Here is a 15,340-nt window from a genome sequence, read left to right on the forward strand (position 1 = left end):
GATTTTAACTTTCCACATATTGACTGGGATTCATTTACTGTAAAAGGGCTGGATGACTTGGAGTTTGTCAAATGTGATCAGGAAAATTTTCTAAATCAATACATAGAGGTACCAATGAGAGAGTGTGGAATACTCGATCTCCTCTTAGGAAATGAGACAGGAGAGGTGACAGAAGTATGTGAAGGGAACAATTTGGGTCCAATGATCATACTGCAATTAGTCCACGCTGCTGAAGATCCAGCTGCGCTGGGTGGGTCACGTCTCCAGAATGGAGGACCATCGCCTTCCCAAGATCATGTTATATGGCGAGCTCTCCACTGGCCACCGTGACAGAGGTGCACCAAAGAAAAGGTACAAGGACTGCCTAAAGAAATCTCTTGGTGCCTGCCACATTGACCACCGCCAGTGGGCTGATATCGCCTCAACCCGTGCATCTTGGCGCCTCACAGTTTGACGGGCAGCAACCTCCTTTGAAGAAGACCGCAGAGCCCACCTCACTGACAAAAGGCAAAGGAGGAAAAACCCAACACCCAACCCCAACCAACCAATTTTCCCCTGCAACCGCTGCAACCGTGTCTGCCTGTCCCGCATCGGACTTGTCAGCCACTAACGAGCCTGCAGCTGACGTGGACATTTTACCCCCTCCATAAATCTTCTTCCGCGAAGCCAAGCCAAAGAATTATAGAGAAAGGTAGGTCTGGGTCCTCAGGTTGAGATTCTAAATTGGAGAAAGGCCAATTTTGAGGAATTGAGAAAGGATCTAGAATGCATGTTTTTGGGCAAGGATGTGCAAGGTACGTGGAGGCCCTTCAAAGTTGAAATTTTGAGAGTACAGAGTTTCTATGTTCCTATCAAGATCAAAGATATGGTTTTAAGATCAAAAGCAAGAGTAAGGGACAAAATGGTCCTCTTGAAGATCAGAGTAGTCTGCTTTGTATGGAGCCAAAAGAAATGGGAGAGGTCTTCAATTTTTTTTTCCTTCAGTATTCACTCAGGAAAAGAGCAGAGTCATGGGAAGCAAGGAAAGCAAGCAGTGAGGTCATGGAACTATACAGATTAAAGATGAGGAAATGCGTGTTGTTTTAAAGCAAATAAGGGTGAATAAATACCCAGGGCCTGAGAAGATATTCCTGCAGGCCTTGAGAGAGCCTAGTGCAGAAATTGCAGAGGCTCTGGCAGAAATATTTAAAATGCCCTTAGGTGTGGTGCCAGAGGATTGGAGATTAGCTCACGTTGTTCCATTGTTTAAAAAAAGGCTCCGAAAGTAACCGTGGAAATTATAGACTGGTGAACCTGATATCAGTAGTTGGTAAATTATTGGAAGATGATCGAAGAGATCGGATATACAATTATTTGGATAGCCATGGACTGATTAGGGGTAGTCAAAATGGCTTTGTGCATGGTAAGTCGTGTTTAAGTGTTCAAGGAGGTTACCAGGAAAGTTGGTGAAGGAAAGGCTGTGGATGTTGTCTACATGGATTTTAGTCAGGCCTTTGCTGCAAAGTGTGGTAGAGGCGGGTTCTCTGGATAAGTTCAAGAGGGAGTTAGATAAGGTTCTTGTGGACAGGGGAATTAAGGGTTATGGGGATAAGGCAGGGACAGGGTACTGACAGTGGAAGATCAGCCATGATCTAAATGAATGGTGGTGCTGGCTCAATGGGCTGAATAGCCTACTCCAGCACCTATTATCTATTATCACATGGGAAATAAGTCAGGAACATTCCAGCGCTCAGTATTCATGGTGAAGTACTGAACTGAATTTTACAATGGCTGGACAGGAGAAGCCAGATGATTGCTTCTCAGACTGGAGGCCTGTGACCAGTGGTGGGCCTCATTATTGTTCGTCAATTATATCATTGATGTGGATGATAATGTGATAAATTGGATCAGCAAGTTTGCAGATGACACTAAATTTGGAGGTTTTGTGGGCAGCGAGGAAGGTTTTCAAAGCTCGCAGAGGGGACCTAGGCCAGCTGGAAAAATGGGCTGAAAAATGGCAGCAAGTGAGGTGTTACATTTTGGAAGGACAAACCAAGAAAGGACATTCATGGTAAATGGTAGGGCACTGAGGAGTGCGGTAGAATAGAGAGATCTGGGAATTATAGTACATAATTCCTTGAAAGTGGTGTCACAGGTAAATGGGGTTGTGAAGAGAGCTTTCGGCATATTGGCCTTCATAAATTAAACTATTGAGTACAGGAGTTGGGTTGCTATATTAAAGTTGTGTAAGACATTGCTGAGGCCAAATTTGGAGGCCAAATTTGGTCACCTAACTACAGAAAGATATCAATAAGATAGAAAGAGGGCAGAGAATATTTACGAGGATGTTGCCCAGACTTCAGGAACTGTGTTACAGAGAAAGATTAAACAGGTTAGGGCTTTATTTCCTGACACGTAGAAAAACGGGAGACTTGATAGAAGTATTTAAAATTATGAGGGGGATAGACAGAGTAAATGTAGATTAGGCGTTTTCCACCGAGGGTAGGTGAGACAAATCAGAGGACATGGGTTAAGAGTGAAAGGGGAAAAGTTTAGGGAGAACATCTTTATACAGAGTGGTAGGAGCGTGGAACGAGCTGCCAGCTGAACTGATGAATGTAGGCTCAATTTTAACATTTAAGAAGAATTTAGATAGGTACATGGATGGCAGAGGTGTGGAGGGCTATGGACAGGGTGCAGGTCAGTGGGTCTCAGCAAACAAATGGTTTGGCACAGACTAGAAGGGCTGAAGAGGCCTGATTCTGTGCTGTAATGTTCTATGGTTCTACCAATCAAATAAATGATCCAACCTGCCACAGAATCAGTTGTTAGATTCCAAGGGATTCTCAGATAGCTTCTGCTCCCCTTTTCAAACCTATGCAGAACCACAGCACAGCTAGGAAACTGACTGCAGCTCAGATTGCAAGATCAGGACTTCTCCATGTGGATCTGCCAAAATCTATTCTGCTTTTACTTGATTTATCTCAAGATTTTGTTTAGGAATTTTAAGACAACAAGAAAGGTCTTTAAATATTTGCAAATGCCTCCAAAACTTAAATCATTCTCTTAAAAGTTGGATACTTTATTGGGCCAAAATAACCCCATTTCTCTGCACTGATGAAAGCTGGGGGTGGGGGTTCTTATATTATGTAAGAATGTATAAAAAGAACTGTAAAAAAAACACAAAAATTCACATAGCAATAAGACATTAGCAATCTAGGTTCTTCACTTGAACTGATAACGTTTCATCATCCGTAATCACATAATGAATGCCCAGTTTATCTGAAACACTGTCCAATCTATAGCCTTCCAAAGTACTTCTCCACAATTCACCCACCACACCCCTTTAACTTGAATATTAGAGAGAACAGCATCAAAATATTTTATATTAAGCCAGTTGGTCTTCAAAACAGCAGTTACTAAACTGATGCCTTCGCAGGATGCCCAAAATTACATATGCATTTTTACAACCACAGGTCAAAATACTTGTATTTTGCCATTACAGGCATTCCACAAGGCAGCATGGTCCAAGCAGACTCAAAGTAGTACAAACCAAAAGCCCATCCATTAACAAAATACATCACACTGGTGACATAATTGTGCAACTAGCAGAGCTGCTGCCTCAAAGCACAAACTTGGATGCTGTGTGAAGTTTGCATCTTCTCCATTACATCATCTCCAAGAGCCCTGGTTTCCTCCCACATGCCAAAGCTGTGCAGGTAGGAAAGTTAGTTGGCCAATGCAAGTTGCCCCTATTTTCCAGGTGAGTGGTAGAACCTGGGCAGAATTTTTTGGGGAAAATAAATTGTTCTGTGTAAATACTTGATATACCATTCTATGATTATGATCTTATAACCCCGAGTGGCTTTGAACAGGTCTTTCATACTGTCTCAAACTATCTCAGATAATCAAAATATTTATAAATTGGAAATGTATTTAAAAATCAAAATGATTTGAAAAATTGAAATATTAATATGAATTAATAAAAACCAAACAGTTACCTTCATGTACCTTTCAGAGAATGTCAACAACTGCATTCAAATGCATGCAGTTAGTTGCTCCTTGTATTCCAGCCATTAGCTCTCAAAGTTTAGAGGCTTGATACAATATATTGAACCACTCACCACTAACTCAGTAAGATTAGGAACTACCACATGACTTGTTCAGGAATGCTATTCCAGAAAGCATCAACTTGTGCTCTGCCATTTGCCAGTGTACTGCATGGAAATGATCAGTACATCTGTCTTAATGTTCCCTCATTACTATCAAGGAAAAAATACCCACAAAATATTTTGGAGTAATCAAATTTCGAGAAGACACAAAAGGGAAACCCATACCCTGTTAAGTTTAGAGTTAAGTTTAGCATGGTATAATTTCACAACAGCAAAACAATTACCCACCAGACCTCTCTCTTTTAAATATAATTACCTGCAGTAAATAGGAGAACAGTGGTCCAAGAATTGGGCACAGCACAGCTTCATAATGTTCAGGTGGGCAAGACTGGACCAAAGGCTTCACAAAGACACGTATGCACAAGTTAAGTAATTACCTTTTATTTAATTTGCATTTTCACCCTGATATTGCATAACAAATGGACAAATAACGCAGCAATATTTTAGCCTTCTCTCATTCAATACTGTTAAATGCATACGATTGTTAATAGTTGACGCATGAGATCTTGCTGGGAAAATCTAGTTGTACTCTCACAACACCATACATGCTAATATCTTGCATCTCATCTTCACCTGAATTAACTATCTCATGTCATGTCACACCTAATCAAATGGCATCATACGAAAAGGCAGCAGTCAAATTCCTACATGTACTTTTATGATATTTTAAAAACGGACGGGCTTTCATCATTAAGAAAATACTGGATTATTAATATATTGCCAATTAAAACATCAGGCAATTTGTAAAATTATTATCAACAATCATAAATGTTATGTACTTTTGCATTATAAATTTAAATGGGCAATTTAAAGATCCAAAATAAAAATAAAACAAAGTTGACATTTCAGGAATATTCTGAAACATTTACTATTTCTCTTCCAGCAGATGCAGCCTGACCTGCCGAGTATGTGCAGCATTTTGTTTTTATTTTAAATTTACAGAACAATTTTTTTGATTGGCAAATGGCATTTTTACACAGAAACTTCAGAAATATTCCCAAAAAAATGAGCATACTTACCTCCGGTGTGTCCCGATGTGGTCATTTACATAAGAGCTCTTTTAGGGCACTTTTACACAGCCTTCCTGTGTTGCGGAGTTTGTCAGAGGGGAAATGTCATTTTAATTAAGCCTGTTTCTTATGGAGTGGCTGCAGTCAATTTACACTGCAGCCGCTCCGTAAAAATGTGTAGGGGTACGAGTTTAAAAATCATGGGATTGAATTTGCATAAAAAATTCCGCCCAATATTTTTACACTGCCACTGGAGCAGTAATTTTCTGCAGTTCAGTGGCTGTGTAAAAGCACCTAAAACCAGAGTTTACACTAAAGCATATGTGTTTTCCAATTTCAGTAATAATTTAACCTCACTGACAAAAGGCAAAGGAGGAAAAACCCAACACCCAACCCCAACCAACCAATTTTCCCCTGCAGCCGCTGCAACCTGTCTGCCTGTCCCGCATCGGACTTGTCAGCCACAAACGAGCCTGCAGCTGACGTGGACTTTTACCCCCTCCATAAATCTTCGTCCGCGAAGCCAAGCCAAAGAAAAAGAAATAATTTAACCCAACAGAAAGTTACCTGCCCAAGTTTGTAAAAACAAAGGCAAAAAGGATATGGAGCACTGGACGGAGCCTATAATCAGGAATGTTCTCCAGATTCACAAAAGCAGAGTTTATTACAGATTCTGCAAAATGACTTATGTTGAAAAAATCTTGAAGCATACTTGGTCCAGCGTTCCCGAGGATATGAAAACTGTTCAAGAATAAAGTAAGAATATATGTGTTTTTGTTTACTATCAATGAACACAAATAAACAATACAAACAGAAACTACAACAGATTAAAATTTCATAGATCAAAATGGGTTAACATATGGAAAATGGAGTTCCACGGATAAGGGCAATTGTGGCACATGGCTCGATTCAGGTTTGTGACTTTTGCACTAGCTGGCCTGCATCAGAGGTCCTCATAAAAGGAACAACTCAAAGTTACAGGCTATTGACCTGTGCTGTCCTCCACAGGTAAATAACCCATCCACCTTTCATCCATCAAGCACGTACATACTTGATGCAAGATACTAAAGGGATTCTGACGTAAAACTAATGCACGACAGAACAAACAGAAGTCCTTGTGTTTGGTGAGAAATCACAGCACAAGTCTTTTCCCCTTAAAAGACTTGATTTCCCAGTCCACAGCATAAAAAGGTAAACCAGAACACAAGTTCAATTTATGGCCTTGTATGGAATGGTGGACAAGAGCAATATCAGTCTTAACTGTTACCAGACCAAAAGGACAAGATTAGAGCTTTAATTTTCAAATCAAGTACATATTAAAAATAAAATACAACATTTCTTCCTACCAATTGTCATACAGAGTACAGAAGAATCCTTGCATTCGTTCCAACACAGATTTGTACACAGGAGCATCAGCATGATCAAGCAGTGGCTGTGGAATACCTGCACAAGTGACACAATCAATCAGAAACTGATTCTACAATCTCCAAGTTATATAATCTAAAAGAGCAAATTGAAAATGGTTATAATTTAGTCGAAATGCAATGAAATCTAGCACAAAGATTAGGATTTCTTTTGCCTCCATTGCAAGACTTATTTCAAAATTCACTGACATTAATGCTCTGATGTCAGCTGTTTTAATTATTCACATTCTACAAAATTACTTGGTGACCAATTACCATAACTCATTCATTTTTAAATGAGTACAGAAAAAGATGGGACTTGTCCACATATTAAAATGGTAGGGAAAGGCAAATTCTGATTACAGTAAACAAGATCTTGCAATGATTGATTGAGAGGTTATTGGCAGGTAAAGTGGTATCTGGTAAATGAAAGGCCTTTAAAAGAGAGAGAGGGTAAGTTCAAGAAAGCCATGTTCAAGTTAGAGTTAATGGGAAGGCTGACAAGATGAACGAACTCTGAATGAACAGAGATCTGCTCAAGATGTACAAATCAGTTGTAGACAGCTGAAATCAAGCAAATCCTTTTAGTACAGAAGTTATGGGTGTTCACTCAGGAGAAACACAAGGACAATAATAAGGGGCTATGATACATCTCTGGTAGACAATGTTCAACTACATCCAAATCGAATTTACAAGAATATTAAAGGAAAAAAAAAACTAGGGAAATAGGATCCCTTAAAAATCCACAAGGTCATCTATGTGTGGAACCATAGGAGATGGGTGATACCTTAATGAGTATTTCTCATCTGTATTTACCATGGAGAAAAACATGGTGGTTCAGGAATTCTGAAGTAAATAGACATATCTTAGCACATTACAGAGCTGCTGAAGGTTATAAAACACATGAAGGGCCTAGTTAAGTGTATCCTAAAACATTATAGGAAACTAAGGAAGAAATTGGAAGAACCATGGAAGAGATATTTGCATCATTGTTAAGGATGAGGGAGGTGCCAGAAGACTTGACAGTGACTAATACTGTGACTTTATTTTTTTTAAACTCAAATGATAAGACAGGGAATTACAGGCCCATGAGTTTGTCAATCATGAGCAAGTTACTGGAGGACATTCAGAGAGATAGGATTTATTCAATTTGGAAAGGTGAGGACTGGTCAAGAACAGTCACCATGGTTTTATCCATGGGAAATCTTGTTTCATGAACTTGATCGCATTTTCAAGTGATTTGATGAGGGCAGGATAGTTGATATGGTCTACATGGACACCAGCAAGGCTTTTGTAGAGGTTTTATATGGTAAGCTGGTCTGGAAGGTCAGATTACACGGGCTAATGACCCTGGTTCCATGTTGTAGAACCTTATAGACAAGGTAATCATCCAAAACTGAGGTATTATTTAAAATGAATAGTAGTTTTACTTTTTCATTTCCACATATGCATATATACATGTATATACCAAGGATAGCATTTTTCTCCACTTCCAGCATGTCATGGGCTTTCATGAAGTGTGGACTGAGTTGTGCCAACATTTCTGGCAGCCAAAGATTGTTATGTGTCCTGCAAACAAAAAACATAATAGCACTAATAAATTTCAATTTGCATTTAAAAAAACCTTTGTGGTTTAAACAGCATTATAAAAGGGATGTGCACACCTTGGTGAAACAGATTTAATACATCCTATCTACAAATCAATGCAGATAGGCAAGTCAAACAGTTTTCTTCCACAAATAAGGTATTTTGTCCCAAAAATTAAGCCCCAAACCTCGTCACATTTTGGACTTGTATTGCAGAGCTTTTCTGCAAAAGCCAAGCATCTGATGAGGGCAAGTGATGGTCAACTGATGAAATGGATGATTTCTACAACAATTTTTTCATGGTCCCCACTTCTACTTAAAGTGGGAACAACTCTATTGATCCTGCTGGAAGACTAAAATGGGATAGAGTATTCAAAATGGTAATAATGCAGTCTAGATCCTTGAATTGCATGAAACATAATTGGCATGATATTCCTAATAGGTTAATGCCAATTCAAATCAACATCACAAAGGCAATATTTTAATTATAACAAAAAACACAACCCACATTGCATCTTTTCATATTCTGATTAGACATGTACAGATGAATTAACAAATGACTCTTTCCACCCAAATCATGAACTCATCCAGTTTAGTTATCATTCTCTGAGATTACATTAGCTATATATTTCCAGCACAAACTTATTTTCCACAGTGTTTTATCACCAGGGACACCAGATCAAACAAAATTTTAAATGTCCAAATTATTTTTCTGCTTTCTGCAAGTACATGAGGGGATATAATCAAGCTTTTAACGAAAAATGTCCCCAGAAGGTAAAATTATGATCCACATAATTGGCTAGAACATGCAAAACATTACAACTGTGATAAAATAAAATTCTATTTCCCCAAATCACTTTCCTCATCTCATATTGGTTTACCATCCACTTTAGAAATAAATCTGGATTAGGTGGAAAGGTCAGTGACTGCTTTGACCTCCTTCTGCAAAATCTAAGATTAGCACCACAAAAAAAACAATTCTTTAGATTTATATTCTTAATGCTGCTGCAATTTGAAAGATATATCATTTATTTGCCGGTCCACATTAATTTTAAAGACACATTCATCTTCCCACAGCTTGATTCATAGAAAAAAAGTTTTTCTGCAGGTGTTAGTATCCAGAGTGTAACACAAAGGCAATATTCCTGGAAGACTAGAAAATGTAGCAAATCCCTTTGGAGAGATTTGCTAACAAAATTTCCAGACTTCAATAAGATACACTCCAGAAACAGCAAATCTTAGATCTTAGCAGAAGAATTTTTCATCCATCATTCTAGTAAATACATCGGGGAAAATAAAAACTCTCAATTCCAAATAAATATTAAAACCCAATTTTAGGGAGTACATAAAGTTATGCATACATGGAAAATATTTAATGAGTTCTTATAACAAGGATGAAGAGCAAAAGGGGAAATAAAAATGTTATGGGAAGGGAAAATGGGTAAAAGGTAGCACAGAAGAAAAAATAGTAATTTTAAAAAAGTGAACTATAATGTTGCAAAAAGTGTCACTTACCTGCAAATCCAAAAATCAAATTTATATACTTAAGACTCCATTTAAATTTAATTCACAAATAATAAATAAATAAATAATTGTATCAGAATACTTTTAACCATTTACTGGGAGGTAGAAATCTATTTTATTTTCAGATTTAGTAAATTTTACACACTGGATTAAAATACAACCTAGTCAATTTGCAATTTCAAAGAACAGAAAAAAATTGTTGCACTTCCTCTGCATTCCAACTCAAACTCGACACTCCACTCCAGCTAACACAAAAGTTCAACGCCTTCCTTTCATTTCTTTTACTTCAAATTTAAAAATAACTGCACCATTTTATTAAATAATCAATGAAACTTCAAATTTAGGTTACATTTTCCCAACATGCAGCCAACAGATACACCACAATTAACAGAAAGACCAAGCACACTAACCTGCACAAGTTTCACCAAATATGAATATACTAAATCCCAGATACAATATTCAAAAGCATGTTATTTAAGTGAACATGAAGGATAAACAACCTCAGCAAACAAGATGCAACTTGTGTATTGCCGAACTAACACAGTACTTGAAAGTGGAACACACTTGCCAAACTTGAGATTTTGCAAAATTTGAAACTATTCAAATATACTATAAAAAAAATCAAATGAAGTATTTTAACATTATTATAAAAATTACTAAAAAGAGATAAACATACATTATTTGCAACAGTGAAAATACAAGATAAAAAGAACTGATTACAGTTTCTATGGTTCTGTCAGTAATGTGATAATTACTCTGTAATTAACCATGTCAATTATTTGAACTAATTTATGAAGAGCAGATGTTCCAAGAAGAAAATTGATGAATTTGTTGGGTTTTTTTCTCAAGTGGGGTGTAGAATTTTCTACCTTTCACAGTATCTACAAGAAAAGTGACTGTCCAGGTGGCCTTACCTGGACACCAGTATTTATGTTGAACATGAGACTTCTCCCACATTGCTTCTTCCAAGTTTGTAGCAAACACTTTCATTCCTTCTCATTTACTCGTCTAGATTCCCCAACAAAACAGCCATGCTAATTCTTCAAAAAATGTTACTTTCTTATCACTCCTGATAAAGAAAATACACCTAAATTTCATTTCTGACCTTGTATTGGAAGCCTGTAGCTGTTCCATCTGTTCCAAGATGAAATAACTACATCTATCCCTTGACTTCTTTTCATAATTTTAAACTGTTCAGATATGCAATCATATAATCCCATTACAACTCAGATTTTAAGCATGCGGGGGTTACAAACAATAAAAAATGGATTTTTACATTTAAAAGTATTACAACCAAATTCCTACAGTGCCAATTTCCAACATGTGGCTCATAGCGTATCACATGTACAATTGACAATACTGTTTGAAGGAAAGGGAGGTAAACACAAGCCAGTGTAAAAAGCATAAAAAATATTGGCACCAGGGTAACATTAGAAGCTATAAATGAGTGGTCAATTCTTCAGATATAAAGGACAAAAGGGCACTGCTTATGCAAGGTTACTCCTTTATGCCAAAACACTGATCTTCAAATCTCATTTCTTCTCTGTAGATGTTCCTACTTAAAGATGAATCTTCACCTACTATCAAAATACAGAACATCTTCAACATCTATTTACTCAAATGTGTTCCTCACATTAAATCCAGTATTCAGCACACATTTAACTCGATTAAAATTTGGTTCAGCCAATTCTTCAGACTTCAACCAATGTAAAGAATAAAAAAACTCTTTTCTGGTAATTTATTGTAGTTTAGCCACACTGAATGGAATGACATAAGCAGGAATAAAGAGATAGAGTTCAACGGCAGGGAGGCATGATAAATTACTTCAGTATTCCCACAACACAACACTGATAGTTACCACTTATAGCCACTATCCAGTTACCATCCCTGGAAGTGTGTTGGCTAACATCAAGAAAGGATTAACAGGATTAATCCTGTTTAGATAGGTTTGGGAATTTTAAAATTTACTTCCACTTGCTGTCCCACCCAAGCCACCAAAAATAAATTACAAGAGCTATGGCATTCAAAAATAAGATATTGTCAACAATTTACCCTCAAGCAGTAAAAGGCCAATCAGGCCATCATCATCAGTGGGAAAATTTTCTAGTAATCAGAATGCTGGACAAAATAAAACTACTAGACGGGGGGAGAGGGGGGAAACAAAATTGGTTAATTAATAACAATCACAGACTTATTAAAGTACATTCCAATAAACCTGATGAATCCTACAATAAAGTAAGAGAGAGCAATAATGCACAAGGAATGTCAAAAGAAATTGATAAGATGGCAACACTAGTTCATGTAATACAAATTCATTAAGAATGCTCTTAATTGAGAATGATGCTACAATATCTGTAAAATCATGAAATATACAATTGATTAACAGCTGTTTGTTTGACTAAAGTATGGAATTGGATAACTTCCACTTTAAACATCCATTAATGACATGGACACAAGTCTATAAATGCTGAACTGAGAACAGAGGTAGACTGCTCTAAGTTAGAGTGTTGAAATTTGTCGACACGTCTTTGCTGACATTTAATGCATATTGATGATGCACTTTAAAAGAATGATTTTTTTTTAAATGCAAGGAGAGACCTAACTCACATGAACAAAATTTATGGAGTGGAATTATAGAAACTGGAGTGGCTCTCATTGGAACACAAACATTAAAGTTGAGATTTAATATCCATTTCAGATTCAAGAATCAGAAATTGAAGGGAAATGTGTTTATGTCGACTGGAGAATTAATAACTGGAAGATAGGATCTTAAAATAATTAAAGAATCAGAAGGTAGATCACATTTTAAAATGCATACCAACTTGTCATGCATTTCCCAGAAAAAATAGTGGAAGCAGATTTGATCATTTCTTTCAAAAATTAATTTCATAAATACTGATAAAAAGAAAGATCTTCAGACTTGAGATAAGACCATTATTAATTGGATAGCTTTCTCTAATTTTATATTCATGAAATAACTGTGTTTGATCGCCATTATTAAATCCCATTTCAGTTTCCAAACACACATGCCAATGAAGCAACTTGACAGTCTCCAGGAAAACGTAGCCATTAGTAAGTAGCTGGTGGCATTTAGTGGGAAGAGGCAACCGAACTCTGCAAAACAGTAAACAGCTGAATTAAAGTGAAAATATTCTCAAAATTCTCTTTGGTGATCCAAAGCTGTTCAACAGTCTAGAACAGAAGCAAGTTCCAAATGAAAGCTTAGTATGTTTACACCTGGTATTTTTCTTCCTCCAACCTACCACCATCTAAATTCAGTGCCATGTCTAAATTTTAAATTTAAATTTAGACTTACAGCACAGTCCACAAGTCTGTGCCACCCATTTTACACCCAATTAACCTACATCCCCGGTACATTTCGAACGGTGAGGGAAAATCGGAGCCCCCATGGAAAAACCACACAGACACGGAGAGAATGGACAAACTTCTTACAGACAGCGCGGAATTCCAACACCAGACCCGATCGCTGGCACTGTAAAGCCAACCGTGCTTCCCCCTTGTTCTTTATTGATCCCTCAGAAGTCATTTAAAATAAATTGCATATACTGTAACTGGATACTCATATTACTGAGCAAGATAAAATGAGAAATGTTTATCAATGGAATTGAAGTCTCATGAATCTTCTTGATAAGACTTCAATTCACACACTCATAGCCCCTTCAACCTGGTTCAGGCAGGCTTCACCACTGCTGAGCTAGATTGTGGGTAAAATACAAACGGCAAATTCACCAGAAAAACAACTAAACACTTTCTCATGGCATGAACTCAATGTCAAAAACTCAGATTGTAAAATATGTTTATAATCAAAATAGGTTCCAGTTAAATCTTTTTAATTTTGCAAGTCCAGATTTCTAATTGTTTTGCTAAACAGAAAAGAAATAAAATGCAAGGGGTGCACCAAATAAATTGGCTGCTAAATTGACTAGATAAGCAGCAATTGTTTTATAATGAAACCAAGAAAGGGCTCTAGACTGCACAAGGCCTTGCAGATAATCCAGAACACTCAATTTTCAAAATACTTCATTTCAATGTAGTAAAAGTTTCAGCAGCAAGACTTGTGCAAGTCTTTTTAAAAGAAAATACTCAATTCATTATAATGTGGCGGCGGCTACGCTGTTAACTGAAGGATCGCACAACCAGACAGGTTGAGTTCAGTGAGCAAAAAAAAAAAAAAACAGATTTATTGCAGGCTGTCTGGCTGGTCTTATACTCCCAGTCTGGACCTGGCTGAGAACCGCGCTGGGGGACCCCGAAGTCACCGGGGCGTCATGTGGGTCCCCAAGCGCGGGCTTCCGAGCATGGTGCCGAGGTTAGGAGGAAACCCCCGACAACGTCATTTTGGCCGGCTGCCCCGCCGCGTGCGTGACAAGCAGGGCCGATTCGCCTGCCTAATGGCGTACCGCCACACAGCCCCCCCTCAGAACCGGCGCCAATGTCCTTTTATGCCAGCCGGCCTCGCCTCTTGGGTTGGGCCACATCTACTGGTTCGGTGGGGTCGAGGTGGGCTGGCTTCAACCTGTCCACCGTAAACAGTTTCCTCTTACCACCGATGTCCAGCATGAACGTGGATCCTGAACGCTGCACGACTTTGTACGGTCTTTGTAGAGGTGCTGTGGACAGGCCCAGCCTGATAAAAATGTACTCTGTGGAGTACAGCTCACTGTGGACGGAAGAGGCCCGTGTGCCATGTCTGGGCGGCGGTGGGGGTGTGAAGGAGTCCAACTGGGCCCAGAGGCGGGGAAGTAGACTGTGCGGTGACTGCTGGGAGTTGTGAGGTGCGTTGTCGAACTCACCCGGTAGGACTAGCGGTGCACCGTAGACCAGCTTGGCTGATAACACCTGTAAGTCTTCTTTGGGTGTCGAGCGGATGCCCAGGAACACCCAAGGCAGCTCGTCCACCCAGTCAGGGCCGGTGAGGTGGGCCATAAGTGCCGACTTAAGGTGGCGGTGCAACCTCTCGACTAACTCACTGGCCTGTGGGTGATAGGCCGTAGTGTGATGTAGCTCGATCCCCAGCCTGTTGGCAAGCTGTGCCCACACCGCAGAGGTGAACTGGGTGCCCCGATCACTGGTGAGGTAGTTCAGGTCGCCGAACCAGGCAACCCAATCATTCAAAAAAGCGCTTGGGAGCAGGAGTCCGTGGGGGCATCTGGATCGCCTTGGGCCAACGAGTGGTGCGGTCTACAACTATGAAAAGGCAACGGTTACCTCGGGAAATGGATATGGGTCCGACGATGTCCACATGTATGTGGCTGAACCATTCCCGGACGTGTTCGAAATCTTGTACGGGTGCTCTGGTGTGCCTGTGTACCTTGGAAATCTGGCAATTGGTGCAGGTTCTGGCCCAGTCCGCCATCTGCTTCTGAAGCCCGTCCCACGAAACATTCTGCCACCATACGGACCGTGGACCTGATGGAAGGGTGGGAAAGGTCATGGATATGGTAGAAGACTTGACTGTGCCACTGCTGGGGAACCACTGGTCGCGGGGTGCCCATGGAGACATCGCACAGCACTGTGCCCTCACCGTGAGCAGTCGGGAGGTCCTGGAACCACAGGCCTGTGATGGCAGTCCTAAACGCCCGCGTCTCCTAGTCGGACTTCTGGTCCCAGGCGACCCGGTTGAAGTCGAGACCAGGTGTCAGCGC

The 15,340-nt window shown here is 39.3% G+C and overlaps 1 protein-coding gene across 1 annotated transcript in view; it reads right to left on the reverse strand.

The window, feature by feature from the left end:
- The window catches only part of LOC138760435 (exportin-5), a 175,784-nt gene that overhangs the window by 47,129 nt on the left and 113,315 nt on the right, over positions 1 to 15,340 (reverse strand). Inside the window, exons 22-25 of the mRNA XM_069931026.1 lie at positions 8,033 to 8,133; positions 6,508 to 6,604; positions 5,766 to 5,902; positions 4,408 to 4,505 (exon numbers count right to left, since the gene is read on the reverse strand). Coding sequence (XP_069787127.1) covers positions 4,408 to 4,505; positions 5,766 to 5,902; positions 6,508 to 6,604; positions 8,033 to 8,133 — 433 coding nt within the window. The remainder of the gene's footprint in view (positions 1 to 4,407; positions 4,506 to 5,765; positions 5,903 to 6,507; positions 6,605 to 8,032; positions 8,134 to 15,340) is intronic.

Source organism: Narcine bancroftii, chromosome 4, assembly GCF_036971445.1.
Source record: "Narcine bancroftii isolate sNarBan1 chromosome 4, sNarBan1.hap1, whole genome shotgun sequence".
Classification (NCBI taxonomy): Eukaryota; Metazoa; Chordata; class Chondrichthyes; order Torpediniformes; family Narcinidae; genus Narcine; species Narcine bancroftii.